Consider the following 22,788-nt stretch of genomic DNA (forward strand, 5'->3'; position numbering starts at 1 on the left):
TGAACTTCTTCTGTTGAGAATTCTCTGTTCAGTTCAGTGCCCCATTTTATAAAAGCACCCACGTAGCTAAACATTTTATTTTTAATTTTGATGCTGAAGTTGTACCCTTTGTTCTAGTCCTTGTGGATTAGAAATAATACTGTAAACTACATAATTTACTGTTTAGCATGTTGTTGGGGTTCACTCATCTTATTAATCTACAAGTGAGCTATGACTTATACCTCTCCTTTTAAAAGTTGAATTTACTGTACAGAACTTGCAAATAAAAAATCATGCAGCAAGACTAGCCAGGCAGACCAACTATACATAAATACTCTCTCTATATAAAGACATTTCTATATTTTGTGCATTTGTACATAAATTGCACATCCCAGTGTATCATTGCTCTTTGTGCCACCTTTTTCATTTATCATTTTGGACATCATTCATTACTTCTGTATATAAGGTCTTGCTACATTTCTCAGACTGGCTTCAAACTCTTGGGCTCAAATGATCCTCTCACCCCAGCCTCCGAAGTACCTAGGACTCCATCCCTAGACCACTGTGATCAGCTCTCCACATTTTTAGCTGCCGGGTGGTGATTAAGGCAGAAACTAATAGCTGTACAAAGTACAGTCCGAGGAGGACTCAGCCGCATGTGGGCTGTCTGTCTTACCACCTCCTATTCAAGGTTCAGAGACTCTAGCAGAAAGACGATGGGATGCAGAAGTTGATGAAGAACAGAGCAAAGGCATGATGAAGCATGCCGGGGCTGCTGCACTCAGGAGCTCAGAGCAGCTGAGGATTTGCCTGCACGAGCAAGCCGTTCAGCATTCTAGCATGGAGCCCAAGCAGTTCATTAGTGACCCCCCCCCTCTTTCAGTGCTATAGACAGTTGGTGGCTACTAGACGAGGGAGAATCTGTTTTCTTTAAGGTTATGACTCCTGGTAAGACTACTCACTTCAGTGAATGGCCCCACACCCAGACAAATTGGAGTCAAATGGAGTGTTAGATTTAAAAGCAAAAAAGAGGAAATAAAGTTGTGGGGGGTATGGAAAAGTTGGGGGGATGAGTGGGGAATAAATATAATCAAAATACATTGTATGGAATTCTCAACAGATAAAATATTCTCAAATGAAAGGAAACAAATGTGTGCATTAAGAAAGGTAGCACATGGAAAATGGATATGGCTTGGGTGTAGCTCAGTGCTAGAGACCTTGGCTAGTATGGATAAAGCTCTAGTGTCCAATCCCTTGTGTCGAAAAGGAAGTGTATAGTAAGACGAGAGATAGCACTTGCAAAGAAATCTCCCCAGGTTTCACCAGAAGGCCACCATGAGAGGTGAATATAGTAGGGATAGTAGGCAGCTCCTGCAGAGAAAGAGAAGTAAACTCAGCTTAAAATCCTCCTATCAAGGCTTCTGTTCCCCAGGAGGCCTTACCGAAGCAGGCAGGAAGATGCAGTGGAACAATGGTTACACTCAAACACCAACAAATACAGGTTCGAATCACCTGCCTCTCCAAAGTGACATTACTGAGCACCTGCTGCTGGGTGCTTCTCCTCAGGTCCCGGAATAAAGCACCCTTCTTTCTGCAGTTGCAAATATACAAAGCTCACAAAAGGAGATGAGGGTTCTTGCCTAGTCCACAGTGGTTTAGCCATTCCAGATCACTTGGTGGCAGCATGGAGATTCTTTGCTATTTTAATAACTGAACAAATTCTGTCACTAAAGAATAAAGGTTAATTGCAGAGGCATTTAAACTGTTGAAAGGGACTGATCAGCAGCCAGAAATATCAAAGGCCTGAATGCTGGCAGCTCATTACCATCTGAATGGCACCCAGCCTTTGTTAAGGGCTTAAGAGACTTTATTATAAAGATTGGTCTAAGGATTCTGTCCCCCTTAATTACCCACTTAGTGTCAAGAACTTGCTTGTTCATGGGTCAGTCTCTCAGGGCCTTTAGCTGGGTGAGTCTGGCATTAGTATTTTGAGGGGGCACCGGGCCTGCCCCTTATTCTAACCTCTACACCCCCACAGCCAAACTGGCCAAAGGGCTGCATGTTTTTCACTTGCCTGCCTCTAGTAGTTTAAAAGAACTTTAATGGAGTTCGGTTCCTATAAAGATAATTAATTAGTAGCTGTTGTGTGCCAGGAACACAGTTGGAAATTGTTTACCTTCTAGTAGAAGCAGATAATTAAACTGAAAATTGCAATGTATTCTCCTTTGCTAGTATTATCAGTTAAGGTGAGGACGGTACCAAATGGATAGACCTGAAATCGCATACACACAAAGCAACATTAACCAGACTCGGCAGGTTATATTCATATATTTATGCACATGCTTGTAGCTAGCAAGAAGAATCAAAGAAAAAGAGGGTATGAATTTGAAAAGGGGGTAAGCTGGCTATGGGAGGAAAGGGAAGAGGAAAATGGTATAATTTGTATTTTTTTTTCTGGAAAATTAAAAACATGTTTTTAAGAAAGCAGGAGAGAGGGAAGCCAGAAATCCGTTGTCTTCCTCACACTAAATGCTACCTTTGACTTAAAAGTTATTAGTCCTCATTTTCAGCTACCTGGAAGGAGATCGATGTCACCTAAAGTAAATCTCCAGGAAAAATTCGTCATTCTTTAGGTATGGGATAGGGGACATTCAAGGAAAAGGGTTGGCATAAGAGAAAGAGGAAATTCTGTCTGCAATAACCACGGCATAGCCAGAAAACGCTTATCTAAGCAGTGGAGTGGAACACTTGTCAAAGATTAGCAGTGCCTATAACGGAGGTTCTTAGAAAGAGAAGCGCATTGGGCAGTCCCGTGTTGAAGCAACGTCACACTTGGTTTTCTACTGCTCTAAAGTAGACACTGTTTACACAAGGAGGAAAACCAAAGCTCAGGGAGGTTGGGATTAAAACTCCCTGTTGCACAGCTTGCGAGGGCACTGTTGGGATCCAAACTGGGCTCAACTTTAGAACCTAGGCTATACCTAGGGATTAGAAATGGGGGGAAAATTACAAAAGGTTTTAGCTGTGCTCTCTAAAGACCTTTTAGCTTCTCCTGTAAGCGATGGGTAACCAGTGGCAAGAATTGACGCAGAGCAGAGATCTGGCAATCAGATTGCAGGATCTACTCCCCAGCTCAGCAATTGTGATTTCAGGAAGATGCTTTTCCGTCTCCTTTGTTTTATGAGATGAAGAAGCTGATCAAGGGGCAGTCGACCGTAGTATCCTTTTCGGTCTTTCAGGTTTTAGGTTTTTGACTGTGGTACTAGAATGGCCAGATTCCTCACTAGAAGGACTAGTAGGCACACTTCCCACTGGTTTTGTTTTTAAAGAAAGCAATGAAGTATTAGGGAAGTCCTCCACCTCTGGGTTATCCTTCTAATGTACTTTGCTCTTCATTGGACCTGCTGTTCCCCATGCCTTGCACATACTCAGGCCTTTCTCCTGCCTCCCCACACCCTTTCCTACCTCCACATCTGTCCCCTAACTCCTTCAGACTTGCTTTCTTAGTTCCTCCTCTCTCTCACTTTGGCTCCTATGCATATACTATCTTGTGTTACTTGCTAGTTTTTTCCATTGTGTTTTTTCTTCCATGTATACTTTTGGCCTCTTCTTTTCTACTCTTTGGTGTCTCTTATCTCCTTTAACACCCAGCATAGTTCTCGTTACTAGAAATATGTACCTTTTTCATCATTTTCTTTTTCTTCTGGCAGTGTATGTGAGCACAGCAAAGAGAATCTTATGACACCTTCCAATATGGGGGTGATCTTTGGGCCCACCCTGATGAGAGCTCAAGAGGACACTGTGGCTGCTATGATGAACATCAAATTCCAGAACATTGTAGTAGAAATCCTGATTGAACACTTTGGCAAGGTAACCATTTCCTATCCTTAATATTTCCCCTCCAAAAAAGTGACATCTGTCTTGTCTGCCTTTTAACTGTGTTTGTCTATCTGGCTGCTTCCATCCCTCTTTCTTTCTTTCTTTCTTTCTTTCTTTCTTTCTTTCTTTCTTTCTTTCTTTCTTTCTTTCTTCCTTCCTCCCCCCCCCTCCTTCCTTCCTTCCTTCCTTCCTTCCTTCCTTCCTTCCCTTCCTTCCTTCCTTCCTTCTTTTTTTGTTTAGATTTTCAAAGCAAAACATGTTATAAAAAGCTTGGCTATCCTGGCACTCACTATGTAGTGCATATCGAACCTGTCATCCTTATGACTTAGTTTCCAGACTTTGGGATCACCGACAGGAAGTTGTGTGTCTTATTATTTGGTTCAAGTTGATATTGTGTGCCACAATGCTATGTTTCTTGAAGATGTATAAATTAAAACTAGGGTCTTGTATATGATAAGCAAATATTTTACCATTGATCTAGCCTCAAGCCCTCTTTTTACTTTTCAAGCAGAGTCTTAATAAGGTGTCCCAGTCAACCTTCAATTCACTCTGTAACCCAGACAGATCTTCAAGTTATGATCCTCCTTCCCCAGCCTCCCAAGTATCTGAGATTACAGGCCTGCATTGTTAAACTTGGCCACAGTGATGTTTAATATTAAACCTAACACTTAGCAGTCAGGTAGTTGTGGCGCACACCTTTAATCCCTGTACTCAGGAGGCAGAGGCAGGTGGATCTCTGTGAGTTGGAGGCCAGCCTGGTCTACAAGAGAGAGTTCCAGGACGGGCCCCAAAGCTACAGAAAAACCCTGTCTCAAAAAGCAAACAAACAAACAAAACACACAAAAATATAACACGTAGCTTTTCATCTATTAAGCATCTGTTACTTGAACATATACTGTTTTTATTATCATGTAAATGCTGGGATATTAAAGAAAGAAGCCACTGGCTGTTTCTAAGACATTAACCATGAAGTATAGCAAAGGAAAGTGATACGGAAGAATAGGGTAGAGTTATCCTCACATACCAAGTCCATGACATCGCCCAATCAAATGACAGATTGCTAAGGGAAAAGTAGACATGTCTATGTAAGTTTTATATGACATATGACTTCGCAACACTCTAGAATGAGCACCTTCCCCCCCAAAACTCAGGTAAACTTATACTATATGATGAAATATCTGGTTCTAGAGAAATATGACTGCAGGACAATAGGGGCTGATAGAGTACTAACACACTGGAGGCAGGCCTATTTTGGGGGATTTTTGTGTGTGTGTTTCTGTACCTTTGAGGATACCATTGTTTGTTTTCCCTGGGTTCCTCTGGGTTTATCTTATATAATGTACTTTAGTGGGAAATCAGAAAATTCTTTTCTGGCCTGCTTCAGTGAAAACGGGCCGCAGAAGGTCTGAGAATCATTATGTTTTCAAGTCCCATATTTAGCAAGTCTTGAACCCCATTTCAAGACCATAAATAAATCAGTGTGTTTATTTTAAATTACATCTCATTTAAAAATGTTTTAAGTTAGAGTATTTTATATCATATATGACTTATAAGGTAGCATACATTATAATTTGGTCAAATCAAAGAAATAAATTATAGGAAGACAAAAAATGAACCTGGTAATGTGCTTGAGACAAGAAAAACTTCTTAACACAAACTGTGGACTTGCCACAAATGTCTCATGTTTATTTGTAAGAGCTTTTTAGCAGACAGGGCCCTCCATGGAAAGCATTATTTAAAAAGAACTTTATTTGTATTGTGAAGGCTGATACAAGCTGAGTCTATCCATAGCTCAAGTCCAATCTTGATCACTTGTTAGCCTCACTAGGTAAGATGCTCAGATGCTGAGAAGCATAAACGTACCATGGCTCTAATGTAAGAGATGTTTCTTTCTTTGTTGTAAAATAACCCAACTAAGATGACTTGATGTAATCAGGATTCTTTGTTCTTTCTTTCTTAGTGCTCTGAGAAGCCTAATATCCTGCTTCCGCTACAATGGTCATTCATCATCTCCATTCTAGCTGTTGAAAAGAATGAGAGAGAAGTAGAGTTTATAACCCTGTGCTTTAAGGTTCCTGTCTGGGAGTTAGGCATCATTTTCATTACATTCCATTTTCTAAACTTCGATCTCACAATCATGCTCACTGACAAGAGAGGCAGAAATGTAGTCTTTGTTTCGTTTTTGTTGTTTTTTTAAAGCCACAATCTTGCTTCATAGCCCAAGCTGCCTTTGAATTTGTAGTTAGTCTCCTCAACTCCCCAAGTGCTGGGATAAACCACATATGCAACTGTGCTGTCTCAAGAAGGGAAAGTCTTTTTTTTTGAGACAAGGTTTCTCTGTAGCTTTGGAGCCTATCCTGGGACTAGCTCTTGTAGACCAGGCTGGCTTCAAACTCACAGAGAACCGCCTGCCTCTGCCTCCCGAGTGCTGGGATTACAGGCGTGCGCCACCACTGCCCTGCTTGAAGGTAAAGTCTTCAGTATAGCACATTCCCAACTAAGACTTCAAAAGGAGGAGTAAGAGAATGCATCCACGGAAACAGCTAGTGTTCTCTGCCATGTTGTCCATGTCACTTCCAAAACTTTTCATAACCTTTCTGGTTTTGTCATTAGAAATTGAAAGAGTTTATATGCTTCTATGTGATAGCCATAGGTCCAAGGTTATTTCTTTAGGAAGTGGCAAAGATGGATAGCAAAATGGATAATGCACTTAGATGAAGAGAGTTCAATTTTCCATAGCACAATAGAATAACTATAACACATGAACTGTGCAGAAAGAGAAAAAATTGTGAGTCTTGTCATGAAGAAACAATAACTATATAAGGAGATGGACATACTCTTTGATCCTTATGCACTGTGTGTGAATGTATGAATTTTAACACTGTACCACATATGTATGTGCAATATCTGTCAACTAAAAAGTGTTAACAAGAGATATTCTAAGAGTCAAAGTACTTAATTAGGTACCACTGCAGCACCAGTCATGATGTGTAGTGACAGTAGGGTCTATACAAGGCGCCTTGTAATTATCGAGTTGTGAAGAAGTAGATAAGACCTACATTAGGTACTGTATTAATCAGAACTTTCTAGAGAGGTAGAACTGGTATGTGACATGTATAGACACTACAGAGGAGACCTGTTAGGGGAATTAGATGATGTGTTTATTGCAGCAAAGAAGTAACAGCATAGTACACCTATGATGGACTGGAGACCCCAAGATTCAATAGTATGACTCAGTCAAGTTCCAGGAGCCTCAGAACCAGGGAAGCCTACAGTATAAATCATCTTAGACAGAAAGGCTACAGATAAAGAGGTCCCGGTGTGGGTGGTTAGCGTGGCGTAAGAGCAGGAGTGCAGAGGTCAGTGGGACAATAGTCCTGATGTCCAAAGCACGAGAAGAAAATTCTCATTCACAAATTAGTCTTCTGTGTTTTCATGGCCCCAACAGATCAGATGGGTTCTTCCCCAATGAGGGCTGATCTTCCTCATGTGGTCTACTTAATCCAGTGTGTTTGTCGCTTAACAGTTGTTGTCACAGATTCTAAAGCTGAATAGAAAGAGAAACAAGGAAAGCAAGTTGCAAGTGGATAACCCAGTGTGGACAAAGGTCAGAGACCTGATGCTGTGTTATTAGAACATGAAGTGGGAATAAAAAGTGGCAGATTGCACTGGAGGCAGACGAGGATGAGGGCTAAAAAGCAATTGACTGCCTAGTTGATGAGTTTGAATGTGAGCATTTTATCCTGCCACTGCTAGGAAAGCATTGCTTTCTAGTAGAGAAAGGCTACAGTAAGCCTTATATAAGAGAGGCTGCATTTAGAAGAATAGCTCACACAGTTGGAACACTGTCTGAGCACAAAGTAATTATATTCTGAGTTCGGACAGTGGGAAGAAGAGAGAGGTGAAATCATTAGGACTTAATAATCAGAGGATGCTACGAAGGGTTTCTGATGCCTAGATTTCTTATTTGCCTTGCCAAGTGAATGTAGCCACTCTTTTTATCGTAAGAAATATAGAATGATAAATTTTGGGAGAGATTAAGAAAAGCTCAGTTTGGGGCAAGTTGGATTAGACAGGTCTGAAGGTGTGTAGGGAAGCTGGCTAATGTGAATCTAAAGAAAGGGTCACTGAATATAAAACCATATAGTAAACAATTTAGGATTTGGAGGCTACAGAACTCTGTCACAACTGACCCATGCTGACTGTAGAGTAGGGAAGCAACTATGTGTAAACAGGAGTGGCCATGTTGTACTAATTGCTTATAAAATAGGCTATTAAGCCCCATGGTCTATAATTAATTCAGCCCTGGTGTAATGATTAGATTTTATTTATTGATGAGTTGATTTATTCACACAGCATAATTATCTATCATCCATCTATCCATCCATCCTTTCATCCATCCCTATATGTGAGGTTTTGTTTAGACATAGGAAATAGGAAAATCTATATAGAAGAAAAGGGGTTCAAAAGGATAATGAGGGAAGTAGTAGGACTTAGAATCCCTTGAAAAGCTTTTGGCTTTGTTTTCTATGACAAAATAGATTTTTTTAGCATTGGAGTGACATGATTTCCCTTATTTTTCATAGGACTATTCTGACTGAAGTGGGAACAATAGTTATAGTAGACAAAAATAGAAGTGGGAAGGCTAAACAGTCATTTTATTTTATTTTTGTTTATTCAATTATTTATTTAGTCATACAATATATCTTGTTCATGATTTTCCCCTTCTTTAACTCTTCCTAGATCCTCCCTACTTCCCAACTGACTCAATTTAATGTTCTCTCTCGCTCTCTCCTTTCTCTCGCAAAGCAAAAGCAAGAAACAAAAATCAATTCAGATCAAACAAGAAACCAGTAAAATAGAAAACGGAAAAGCAACGAAAGTAAAACAAAAATTTCACAAAGCATATATTTTGTTGCTTGTGTTAGCCAGATCTGGGCATGGGGCCTACCCTGGAATATTGTTGATAGACCAGTAACACTCTATTGGAGAAACCCAATTTTCCCTTTCCCAGCAGGCATCAATTGCAATGGCTTCTTGGTTAGGTCTAGGACCATTTGTCCACTTCCCCTTCACAGTGCTGGAGTTCAGTCCAAAGTTCTCACTCTCTGCATACTGTCCAGTTGTAGGTCTCTGCATTGACTCCCGTTTCCTACAAAAAGAAGCTTCTCTGATGTGAGTTGAGCAAGGCGCTGATCTGTGGGTATAACAAAACCTCATTAGGAATCATGTAATTATACTCATTTAGCAGAAAATAGCATCAAGTTTTCCCCTAAATCCATGATCGATCTAGTCTCAGTTCTGGGCCACGTTAGCAGTGTCTGGTATGGGCTTTACCTCATCCAGTCATCCTTAGATTAAATCAAAAGGTGACAGGTTACTTCCACTCAAAACAAATGCAAAACTTGAAAGTAGGCCTAACAAAGCATTTATTGGAGTTACTTGCTCAAACTACAGAAAGCTGACAAGAGATTTCACAATAATTATAGATATATTAAGAGGCACACTGTATTTAATGAGTAGAATACGCAACATAGTAACGATATCATTTCTTTCTCAGATGACCTATATGTTTAAGTCAATGTCAAAATTCAGCCAAATATTTTTGTTGATAGTGGCAAGGTTATACTAAGTAGGAGGATTCAAAAGGGACTATAAAAGCTAACACTTTTTGAAAAGGAACAAATTGAGGTGTATTATTATTAATGCTTATGATATTCAGCACTAAAACAATATGCAATTAGCAAAAGGATAGACACAGACCAATGAAGCAGAATAAAGAATGTACAAGTAGCCCCACAAAGTTTGGATAAACTATTTTTTCACAAAGGTACAAGGGTAGCTGACACTGTCTTACATAGCTCAGGTAGCTGTCACTTGCCTTTTCCATAGCTCAGACCCCAAATTCAATCTCCAAGTATGGCAAAAGAATTTTAAATAAGAATAATATTTTCAACAAATGCTGTGAGAAATTGCACATATGTTGGTAATGAAAGTGAATCTCAATGTAAATCTCATAGCATGTTCAAAAGTTAACTCAAAATGGATTATCTAAAAGGAAGCAAAATCAGCAGCAAAAAAATTGGAGTATTCAGTTACAGATAAATTTTTGGAAAATTGCATAGGAGAAAGTCTGCAGGCCCTTGGTCTTTTTGAAGAGTTTTTTGATGTGACACCCAGAAAGGAAAACAAATCAGTGGGTTGGATTTTTATCAAAGTTACTACCAAGTTGCAAAGGATTCATATCTAGAATATATAAAGAATTCACATAGCCAACCACAAAGGATCAAGCATTGTAATTATTAAACTGGATAAAGTCATGTACAGTATGCGCAGATGGCAAGTAAGAGATTAGAAGTTGTTCAGGATAACTAACCAGTAGGGAAATGCAAATTAAGACCCCAGTGAGATAGCACTGAATATTTATCAGAACAGCAGAAATAAAAAACAGCGACAATGCAAAATGGTGACGAGGGTACACAGAAGCTCAAATGTGTCATACTTCTCAAATGGGAATATAAAATAGGACAGCCTCTCTGAAAAATAGACGTGCAGTTTCTTAATTAAAACAAAGCAAACCAAACATGGACATCTGGGGAACCATATTTTGCTCTCCTGAGCATTTGTCAGATAGAGACAAAAGCTGTTTACCTCTGCAGGGATTTAAAATTATCTATCATGTTACCACTGTATGTCAGGTATTATTGGAGACAATTTTACACCGAAGTTCACATTAGGAGAACAGAATGACTTGTCCAGGGTCACCGAATGAGCCAGTTTGGGAACTCAGATTTAACATTAACTCAAATCGACACTCCAGGGTCTTTGCTGGGTTCTTGAAAATGAGTAGGTAAGTGGCAGAGATTGTCAGTAGAGATGAAAATGAGTACGTAAATGGCAGAGATTGTCATTAGAGATGAAAAGGTCGAGGATATTTGAGACTAGAGTTGCCAAAGGTCATCCACATAGTGGAGATTTGTGTTAGATGTCTGTGCTAGTTGGAATGATGAATGTCTCCCATAGGTTCAGATATTCAAGTACTTGGTCCCCAGTTGCAGGCACTGTTTGGGGAGAGTTTTACAAGCTTTTGGAGGTGGATCCGTGCTGAAGGAAGACCATCACTGAAGGCCAGCTCTGCGAGTTTCTAACTTCGTCCCACTTCCTCTCTTGTTTGCCTCTGCTTTTTCTGCTTCCTGCTTGTGCACAGAAGTGTGATCTTTCTGCTTCCCGGCCCAGCCGCTATTCCTGCTGCTTGCTGCCACCCTTCCCCACCATGGTGGACTCTCCTTTTGGAACCATAAACCCAAATAATCTCTTTTCTTCTTTAAGTTGTCTTAGTCATGCATTTTATCAGAGCAGCACAAGTAACTAATACAGTACCCTAATTTTAACATTTGATGGTGAACTCGTGAATCTTGTTGGTTTGAGTGAAGAGTTTAGCTCCAGGCAGAAGAGGCCATGGAAATGCTTCAGTATGTCCTGACTTACTGCACTTTAAATGTTCTTATTCATTTGTGAGTGGATAGAGGAAGGATGATGGCATGTTTAGTCTGTTATCAGTCAAAACCCCTTAATTTCTGGCTGGGTGGTGGCGGCGCATACTTTTAATCCCAGCACTCAGGAGACAGAGGGCCTGTGAGTTAGAAACCACCCTGGTTAACTGAGCACATTCCAGGAAGAGCCAGGACTATACAGAGAAGCCCTGTCTCAAAAACAAAAACAAACAAAAACAACCCACTCAAATTTCTGTCAAATTTATTCTATAGATTTTAAAGATAAAAGACCAATTTTATTTTACCAAAAAGATCTGTTCTTTGGTGAATAACCTTAATCCCAACAGGGTTTATAAAATTATTTTGCTGCATGTTTGGTCCGGATCCCTAACTCTATATTGTAGCAATATGTGAGGAACAATTAATTACAAATACTAGTTATCTGTTATCCCCAGTCTCCAATAGGAGGTCATTTCAGCTTACTGGTGCTCAGCGGTGGGGTGAGGCTGTTACATCTTGCTAGATTTTAAATATGTATTACATGATTGTAATTCTGGCCTTTGTATGGTACTAAAGATGTACATTAGCTATGTTTTCAAAACAGCAATGTGACAATCACGAATTGCTTCTGATTTATAAATTTCCTTCAGGTGAAGCATCCTATGCGGCTATAGAAAATGAACTTCCAGTGTGCTAAGCATTTATCAAATTGCCCATTTTGAAAAAGAGAAAACTGATGTGTGGGGTTGTCCCCGAAATTATAGACCTTATGTAGGCGTGACTACATAAAATAGTTGTGGGGATTAAAAGAGATAATGTATGTGAGAGTTGAAGCTGCCCAGCAAGCACTAGGGATTATATGTTCCTGCCGAGTTGTTCGGCTAATGGGATATGATTTTTCGGTTGACATATTATAATTTCAATAATATTTTTTTCCATTTACGCTTACTCTTTAATAGAAAGGGTTTAAACACACTGGCTTTCAGATTCTCTATCAGCCACTTTAAAAAAAATACCTAGCTAGTCTGTAAAGAAAACTTAAATGTGTAAGGCAAGCTGATGTTTAAAGGAGTCCATTCCGAGATTTGTCTCGGCACTGTTGCTTTTAAGTAATTTGAATCACCTCTAAATTTCCAAGTAGGAGAGCAGATAAGTAACTGGGGAAAGGAAGTTCTCCCCCCTCTACTAATCCCCTAGAATAGCACTGTCAATTATTCTGAAGTTCTTAGTCTCTAGCCCATGGAATAGTGTGTGGATCAGGGTGCGCTAACCCGATACTGCTGGCTTGAGACACAGAGGTAATTTGGATTGGCAGAGGAAGGTTGGTTTTTGTTTTCTGAACATTTTGTTTGGGGCAGCTGCTGGGAATTACAGGGAAAGAGAGAGGCCAGCTGGGAAGGCAGTTCTTAGTGATTTAGTTCTGAGGACAGAATTGTATTTCCCTTAAGGAGGTGGAATATGGGACAGATTCATTTGGCTATCGGAACTAGAAAGTGACTTTTAAAGATCTTCTTCTGACTCAGGCACTTCATTTTCTATAAAACCCCGTCTCTTTGCAAAATGCATTGTTGCAGCTCCATCCCCACCCTTGTCTTTGGACCCTCATATCCCCTTGGTTTTTCACAAGGTACTTTATAAAAGAGCTCAGGGACCAGGGTTGAATCCTTGCCTATTCTATTATCTCACGTGTACTTTGGAAAGACATTTGTCAGCCGCACAGCCAGACTTCAGCACTTTCCCCATTTGTTGCTCCTGATTGCACTGTGCTAGAGACCAGTTACTGGTCAACCTGCTCAGAAGTCGATTTTTGAGCAGTGACCCAGGAGTCAGGCTGGGTGCAGTGAGGTGCACTGTACTCTTAGCTCATCCAGTCCTCATTCCGACTCTGAAATGATGCACATTATTGATTTTCTAGATTAGGGAACAGAGATACTGAGTTTGTTGAGTGGCAAAACTGAGACAAATCTAGTTGTGGCAGTGTAAGGCTGCATCTCAAGGAATGGAGACCTCTTTTCAAGCGAAAGATTAAGGAGAGTAGTCGGTTGTGCTTGTCTTTGTATCACTGATATTGAGGTGGCTATTGTTGCTCTCGTTAACTTCCTCTGCAGTGCTAATATGCATATTCCAATGCTTTCCTTTTTCTTTATGCATGTTTCTTAGTATTGGGGATGTAACACAGGGCATCACACATACTATGACTGCCGTACCGCTGAGCTACAGCTATAGTCCAATATTTCCCTTCTGGTGGGTGGGTAATTGCCTTTCAATTATGCACCGTGTTGCTTCATGGTCTTAGTATAGTTTTCTGGGAAAACAATTATTTTCAAGGTAATTAGGAAATCCACTACTAATATATGTCAGAATGGATTTTACTGTCTCTAAAGATGAATGGTTTGAGGGCATGGTTGGAGGAACTGAAAAACTGAAGGATACAGTCTTTGCCGCAGATGACTGAGGGGAGTTCTTCTTGTAAACTGGCCAGAGAAAGCTGGATTGTTTTCAATACAAAGTTTGTGAGAACTCCAATGTTGCCTATGTTCCCAAATGTCCAAACAGGAACTTATCCAGGAAAAAAGACCTCATTGCTGTTGTAGCAACGTGATGGATTGGAAGAGGCAAACAAGAGTCCCTTTTAAAAAACAACTCTGATTTATGTATTTTTCTGACACCCAATCTAGCAGCCCCGAGGACACAGACCACAGCCCTGGTTTGCTTCTTTTTCCTGAAATGTGACTTCTGTAGATTTGTGTCGGCCGCTAGAGGGCAGCAAGAGAACAGAGAAATGTGTTTCCTTTCCTCTTTGTGGAATGATAAATGACAGATACACACATTCAGACACACATACACACGTGTGTGTGTATTAATTTGAAATGTAAACGCTGATTGCAAATCACAATGCGTCTTACTATAAAGCTTGTTTTTAGTGTTTATATTTTAAAATGTACCTGTCGTCATCTAAATATTCATTAATAGTACACGCACGTATATGTGTGCATAATGTAACAGGAATAAAGAGAGGGTGAGAGAATCTAATTAAGTCAGATCTGTGCTTCATTGCATATAATTTCTGAAATGATAAGGTTAAGCTAAAACGTTATTAAGAATAACATTTTTATTAGCTTATTCATGTTAGGACATTTTCAGAATCTAATATGTAGTTAGCTGAGAATTTGACAAACATTTTCAAATGAATCTTCAGAAAAGTATCTTTAAGTATGCATATTGAGATCAAAGGGTAACCTGAAGAAAAATAGCTTTGAGCAGGGATTATTAAGATTGAGAAACTTCAGATGTGCTCACTAGTCATAGTGAATCTTTTAAAGATACAGTTTGGAGGTTTCAACCCTGGCTGAGTTGAGCTCTCACACCGCAGCCCGGTTCTCTCCGCTAGCCTTTGGATCACGGTCAGGGCTTGCTGCAGCTCAATCAGCATGTCCAAACCCGATGAGATGGCATGTGAAGTTCAGGGTACATTTGGGAGTGACATTTGCCCCCAGTGTTCTGATACCTGAAATCCTCATTATGAGTCACTCTTTCGATTCTGGTCACCCTGATGGTTCTCTGGAAGATTCAGCAAAAGGTAGCGATACATTCTCCTCTCCCTTTCCTTTCTCCAGCTGGTACTACAATGCTCCCAACAGTAAGAACCGTAGGTAGCATTTCACGAGAACTTACTATATGCTAAGCCTTTGCTGTTCAACATTCTATCGAGTCCTTCCAACAACTCTTGAGGGGTTCTCCCATTTTACTGGTAGGTAATGAGACAGAGAAAGGCGAAGTTTGCTGTGGGTTATCAAAATCAAACATGTTTGTTGTTGTTGTTGTTGTTCGTATCTAGTTTACATGTCCAAGCGGAAACACACCTAAATAGAATAAATACCGTTTAAAAGTATTATTGACTCACTTGTTGTTGTTATTTTAAGTGCTGGGGATGGACCCCAGGGCCCTGCACCTATGAACTGCTAGGCAAGCCCTGAGCTATAACCGTAGTTAGCCTTTGCCATTCTAAAAAGATTTCCAAAATGATATAGACTATTTTCCTCACTAGACGGTGATTGTTTCATAGAATTTATCTCTGTGTCTGACATGGCTTTGGAGTACTCTGAAGTCTCCGGTCAAAGTCTAGACGATATAGTAAGGCTGGGGTCAGTAGGCTAGAGGGCCAGATGGTGGACTCTGGCAGCCAGGCCTGGAACAGCCTGACTTTTTGCAGTCAGGCAGTTGTGCCAATAGGAGTTTTAGAGGCTAGGGAGTAGTGGACGAGGCCTGAGAGATTGTGTGCTTTATTTCTGTTCTCTGAGATTTTGTGGCTGATGACTGGGTCATGGCTACTTCTTTGGATTAACACAAAGAATCTAGGAAGTGTCCTGGTTAACTATATAGGCTTCTCAAGTATCTCTAGTGATGCGAAAGCAATGAAAAGAATGGAATAACTTTAGAACCAGACAGCCCTGGAGTGTAGTTCTAATTGTATCCTTTGCTATCTGGGTGGTCTTAAGCAAGTCAGTTTATCTCCCTGAGCTGTGTTTGCCTCCTTTTAAAAAAGGAGACAAATGATTAACCCTACCTCAGTGTCATTAGGAGGATTCGCTATGATAAAGGTGTCCAGCACTCTGTATATAGCACAATGCCTATGCCCTCCCCCACCAGCGTTTTAGAGTATGGATGGGAAATGAACTTGATCTTAGTGGGCACATTCTCCTATAATCATTTTTCCTTACTGTCTCTGAATTCATTGTAATAAAATAAGCTTGTCTTAGAGGTCCTTTGACCCTTATTTACTTTTGTTTCCTTGCGGTAAAGACGCTCTTCACTTCCACAGTCTAAATCATACTATGCTGGTCCAAAAGAAGCACTCCACTTGATATCTATCAATCTATTCTTCGTAGAAAACACATAATTACCAATTCCAGTCAGAACATTCTTAGCAGGATCTGACTGCATTCTTTCATTCCCTTGGTGTTCTCATTCCAAGGCAACCAACCAGGGAATGGATAGCCAATCAGAGCATGGGTTACAGACCTAGTAAATATAGTTAATGGAAGGCAATGGTTATTTTCTACAGTAGATGCTGTACTTTAAGGGAAAGGAGACCATATTGGGCCTTAGAACTTGGGCTCTAATCACAATTCTATCTTCTACTAGTTTTGGAGCCCTGGGCAATTCATAACTCCTCTTTGGATATTAGTTTTTCCACAAGTACAATGTATGAATAGGACCAAATAGCATTCTACAATATTATATCTAAAAAGAAAATCTTAAAGACTATGTGTTGCTGAGTCAAAAGACAGTCTTAATGACAGCCCTCTTTTAAAAGTTGGCTCTTGTTTACAAGAGACGTGACATTTTCAAAGTTATGTAGATACTCCAAGCAAACTTGGTGACACACTTGATGTTTAAAGTGGTTTGTGCCAAATGCTAAGAGCTTATTATTTTTGACCCCATTGCCACCTTTGTTTCTAATGCATTTTAAAATACAGTTTCTGCTAGTATAACCAGACCTCAGAAAAGCTCAATCTAGCCTCAGCCAGAGTATAAATGGAGAGTTGGTGGAAAGCTGGCATTCTTCAGGGCCAGATATTATATCTTAGCTTTCTAGAAATTCAAGGTAGGCCTTTTTTTGTTGTTTTTCTTTTGTTTTCTACAATCTGATATATGGAACCTGGAAGCCCCATCGGGGGTGAATCTCCATAGTTGTTCAGCTCTGTGAGTTTTTGACAATTTGAAAATGACCATCTTTTATTAAACTTTATTCTCACACCTAAATGCATGACAGAGGAAAGTCTACAATGGGAGAAATTCATCACCAAGCTTAGGTAAGTAGTTCATGAACCTCCAGTTCATTGAAGGTAGTTCATTTCTGGCTGTGCCTCCAAATTTCAGTATTGTAATTCAGATTTAGTCCTCAGAACCCTTTAGAAAGAGGAGGAATGTCCTGCAGTTGGACACCTGACTCCAACCCTAGGCAACAGCCAACAGCTACCTGAATAGAATTTAGCCTTGGATATTGATTTCCTTTTGACTAGGCATTGCAAATTTTTCTCAGTGAATATTTTACACGGTACCAATCATGTGTCCACAAATAAGCACTATTTTGGCCCAAGATTCTATTCTGACCACTCTCTGAGATTGTTTTCCTATACTCACTCTTAGTAACTGCAAGAGCCTGGGTATTCTTACCTAGTTTACAGAGAGAAGTCAGTTAGTCATATAGTCGCTGGAATTTTGATGCGTGGGAAACTTGTACTGCCTGATTCTGCTCCCATTCAAATAATCATTTGTTCAAATTAAAATGTTTCCTTCTTATATAGTAGAAAGAGTGTTAGCCTTGAAGTCAGACACTTCGGAGTTCATAACATGGCCTTGCTACTTATTATCGGGTAGCCTTGGAAAGATACACTCTCTTTATTCCCAGCCAAGCCCTTGGCCTTAAATCCCTTCTCCAGCCTTCTCTCCAAGCTGGTCTAGTGTTTCTATTAGCAAAGAATGCCCACTTACTCTTTCAGCTATGTAAAAGATCCCAGAGTCTAGAGAAGGAAAAATGCGTACCAATGCCCTATCAAATTCTATTGGTAATTATTTACTTTTCATTTATATTTCCAACCATTCTTTCCTTTTTTAATACTATCAATGGGGTGGATAGATGGATTAATTCTGTGCTGACCATAATATAATAGTTAGCTAATTAATCATATATTTAAAACCCAAGTTTTCATTGGAGAAAAAAGAAATTATGAAAAGTCACTAAATATATATATATATATATATATATATATATATATATATATATTACTTAGAACTGTACCTAACACATAAACATGGTATAGCAGTTTATCATGAAAACAGTCCTTTACCCATCACTTGTCCCTGGAAAAAGTTTGTGCTGTCCAAGTTGTACTTTAGTCACTTGTCTGAGTCCACAGTTAGAATCGTTTTCTCTTTCCTTCTCCGCTATCACTGTTGCCTTCCCTTCACAATGATATCAGGAGGCCTAAGAGAGCTTGGTTCTCTATCTTCCATCATTGACCCAGTAGAAAAGCCTTGTTTCCTGTGAGTTTGGGGTTTGTTTCTTCTATTTAGAAGGTATACTGTCCATCATTGGAACCAACTTAGAACAAGCCCTTTCATGGATAGTCAAGAATCAATGGTGGAATAAGCAGTGCAGGCTGGGGTTCTTTTCTTGGGCTCTCCAATTCCCTTCTCATCTATAAAAGTCTCCTCATTAACATTGGGCTACCAACAGTAAATCAAGGGATTTGGGGCTCTTGATTACAGAAACCAATAAAGTGTGCTCCAAATAATAAAAAGCAGAAGCTTCTTGCATTCGTCTTCTTTCTTGCCCCTCTCTTAAGAGAAACTATGACATCTCCCTTCCAGAGTTTTCCTTCTCAGTCCCACAAGTTAGGTCTGCAGGTAATAAATAGCCCAGTTCTCAAGTGCCCATGATATTCATTCAATGAATGGTTACTAATTGTGTGGTATATAACAATCAAAATTCTGGCACTGGGAATACTCCTATAAACCAAACAAAAGCCTTTTAAAATAAGTCTCATATTTTCCTGGGGAAAGACCAATTAGACATATTTATCAAATGATAGTAAATACTCTGAAAAAAAAAACAAAGCCAGGTAAAGGTTAGTATTTGTAAGATAATGAAAGAAGGCCATTCACAGTGGAAAATTTAGACAGCGATCTCCATGAAATAAGAATATGAGCTATGGTAGCTCTCTTAGAGCTCTATGAATACTAAAACCAATTATAGGAGCCCCGAGGCAGATGTGTGGTTGGTATGTTGAACAGCGAAGGGAGGATAGTGGAATGAGCAAAGTAGCCGTTTGTTTCATTTCTCTTCTCAAAGGCTACACAAGGGCTAAATTCATCCTTCAGAAGATGTGGGCCAGGCAGTAAACATTATTGACTGTGTTCCGGAAACGGAGACAAGAGGATTGCTGTAAGTTAAAGGCCATCCTGAGCTACATATCATGAGTTCCAGGACAGCCTGGGCTACAGAATGAAACTCTTGTCTCCAAAAGTAATCAAAATATTGAAACAAAATACACAAAGTGAGGTCTTTAGAGGGCCCACAGAACAGAAAGAGGTAAATTACTTCTCTTACCAAAGGAATTGCCAAAATTTCCACATTAACGTTTGGCTCCACGGTTTACATCTGCAGACCAGCTTTGGGAGGGATGTTGCAATCTGTGATGACTTTGGGGTTATGCAGGCCACATTTTAATTTCAGAGTGGTCACATAACCAGGAATATGGCCCCTCTACTTTTCTGTACTTCTCCCATTTGGACGGAATACAGCTTTAAGCTTCCCATTTACCCTCTCGGAGGCCGGATTTCTGGTATATTGGCAGAATGGGTCTCAGAAGGTTCCTGATCAGTGTCTCAGTCAACTTGGCACCTCTTCCTAAAGAAAAGCAGGCTTCAAGAAAGTGCTGTTGTCAACGCGCTGCAGATAGTTTGTGTAATGAGGTAAGGGATAAAAAGATCATTTGATGTGGCACAGACTTTGGAGAGTCCCTGAATCCGTGCCCTCTGTTCTCTGTGCCGCAGAAGCATTTCCGCCACCCCATTTCTTCCCCCCCCCCTTGCTCTTTCCCTGACAACAAACATTTCTTTCTGCCTCTTTCTTTACCCAAGTATACATAGGTGTAATTTCTTTGTAGTGTTGCTGATAATTATAATCATTACCATATATCGATAGCTAGTATTTTGCAGTCTAGGCTCATAATCTCATTCAGTGACCACAATTCTAGGAGGCAGTCATTATGTTTTTAGCAACTGAAGTCTCGAGTCTCACCTAGGGTTGCATAACTAGTAAGTAGCAAAGCCTCAACACAACTGACTAGACTCAGTAGTTTTTGTGCGCTGTACTCTCTTTCCTATTCCAGTTGGACACGTGGTGAAAAGGTGTCTGTTATGTAATATCGTACTGGGCCTGGCAGCCAAGATTCATCTGCTCATTGCAAAAATGGTTATTGAGCTGCAGCTTTTTGTCTGGTGCCCCATTCCACCCTTGCTTTTACACATGCATGGGTGGGAAGTCTCTGACATCAGGAAATGAATATGATTGTCTGGGAATTTTGTATCTACTCGTCCTTGGGAAGTAATGTGTTAAGTATCGTGATGGAAATGTGCCCTAGATTTTTTGATGTACATGGAAAAATGATAGTGCTTTCCCCATCACCCCACCTCCTCCTTTATGTCTTCTGTTCGTTCTTGTCTTCCTCTTCATTTTCAGTCCTTTTACTTTGGATGAAATATAAGGCGATATAGTTGAAGGTGGCTTGAACCCTCGATTCTCCTGCGTTAGCCTCTCAAATTCTGGGACCGCACTTGTACATAAGCAACCTGACTACAGGAGTTCTCTCGGAGCAGTTAGTTCATGAGGAAAATCCTCAAAGTCGGAAGATTAACTGAGGTACCAGAAAACTCTCTGTATTAAAATCTTACAAGTAGGTATTGTAAATGCAGCAGTTCAAATAAGGCAAAAGTTCATTTTTATCTTGTGTAGAAAACTAGAGGTGACACATGATAGGACATCACACCATCCTCATTACACGGATGCAATATCGAAGCTTTAGTTAGTGTTTCATTTGTCCTTTTTTTGTGGTCCAGGGAGAAAGGGAAAAGAGGCAGAATGGAACATATAGAGCTTCTTTATAATAACATGATTCAAAAGATTGTATGCATCATTTCCATTTCATTCTTTAAGACAATTGTTTAAAGCATTGTTTAAACCAATTCCTCAGCTCACAACAAGAGAGGCTAAGAAATGTTAGGTATTGGGCTAAGCTGGGGCTGGAGAGATGGCTGAGTGGTTAAGAGTATTGCCTGCTCTTCCAAAGGTCCTGAGTTCAATTCCCAGCAACCACATGGTGGCTCACAACTATCTGTAATGAGTCTGGTGCCCCTTTTGGCCTTCAGGCACACACACAGACAGAATATTGTATACATAATAAATAAATAAATAAATATTTAAAAAAAAAGAAGAAAGAGAGAATGGGTGTTAGGATGAGCAATGAGTAACCTCTTCCATCATTAGGAATGTGGTCTGCTCATCACAGAAACTCTGGATACATACAGGAATGAGAAATCAAAGAGACAGAGAAGTACTAAAAAGTCAAAGAAACAAATACCAAAGAGCAGAAAGAGCGATCATAACACAGAATAGGGGTAGTCTGGGGTGAATGGAGCCATACAGGGAAATAGGAACTGGAGGTTGTGAGCAGTGGCCAGAATTTAGAGTATCTCCTGCTAGTAAAGGAACTCAATTTGAACTTTGTCCTCAAAACAGTGAGGCATCACTGAGATCTTTTAAACTGAGGAACAGCACAATTAAATTTGAGTTAAGAAAGATCACTCAACTTATACCAGAGCAAACAGATTTAAGAAAGGAGTGACTGGAAGCAGAAAGAACAATTAGGAGGCCATGTAGTAATCAGAAAGAGACATAAAACTCTGAGCTAAGGCAGTGTCAGTAAGGAGACGAGAGAGATCAAAGAGATAGAAGGAGGTACAATTAGGAAACCTTGGTGAGTAAATAGATGTGAAACTGGAGACAGGGAGGATATTGGGATGATGTACAGAGATTGGGCATTACCATTATTTTGCGTAAGAAATTATAATAGAAGAGTCAAGTGGTGATACCTTTTGAAATGTTGTTTGAGTTGCTTCTGGGTTGTCCATAGCATCACTGAGTAACTAGATACACTGTACAGAAAAAACTAGATGAGTCTGGGAGTGCAGGAAGTAAGAATGGATGGAACGGCTGTGGTGAATCTGTGTTCATGAGTTCACAAGAGCACTGAGAACGCAAACCTGAACAATATCAAGATTTATTGAGAACCAGGGAAAGACACAGGGCAAGGCTCAGAATCAAACAAAGTAGAAAGGAATGGGAAAGACATTATTGGAAAAGGACTAGGTAATTGTCGCAATACTCTTGAAAAGTCAAAGTCAGGTTTAAAAGTTGCTTGGATCTGGAAAATAGGTTAGTGGTGATTATTGTAAAAATTATCTAGAGCTGAAGAGATGGCTCAGCAGTGAAGAGAACCAGTCTACAGTAGATCCAGGTGGAATTTGCAGCTCTCCCATGGAGGCTCACACCCGTCTCTAACTCCAGTTCTGGGAGTCTAATGCTCTCTTCTGGCCTCCAGGCATGACACACATGTCATGCACAGACGAACATGCATGTGAAACATTTATACACACAAAAATAAATAATAAAATTTAAAAGCATTCTGAAAGAGAAGGGGTGTGGCCATGGCCATATTGAAGAGCGGTGGAACTCAACCAGGTTAGGGAGTAAAGATGAAAAAGTGTATGGTGTCAGCTCAGGGAGAATGGTCCGAATGAGAGAGTTCTGTATGTCTGAATGCTACAGAGAAGTAGTAATGTACAGAAGTAGCAGATGATGCAAGAAGGT

General features: G+C 40.0%; 1 protein-coding gene across 2 annotated transcripts in view; it reads left to right on the forward strand.

Annotated features, from left to right (window-relative positions):
* Positions 1 to 22,788, forward strand: part of Ophn1 (oligophrenin 1) — a 351,260-nt gene that overhangs the window by 290,606 nt on the left and 37,866 nt on the right. For both annotated transcript variants that reach the window (XM_005358630.3, XM_013350521.2), the window contains exon 19: positions 3,690 to 3,849. In XM_005358630.3, the coding sequence (XP_005358687.1) occupies positions 3,690 to 3,849 (160 nt within the window). The remainder of the gene's footprint in view (positions 1 to 3,689; positions 3,850 to 22,788) is intronic.

This window comes from Microtus ochrogaster, chromosome X (genome assembly GCF_000317375.1).
Source record: "Microtus ochrogaster isolate Prairie Vole_2 chromosome X, MicOch1.0, whole genome shotgun sequence".
NCBI lineage: Eukaryota > Metazoa > Chordata > Mammalia > Rodentia > Cricetidae > Microtus > Microtus ochrogaster.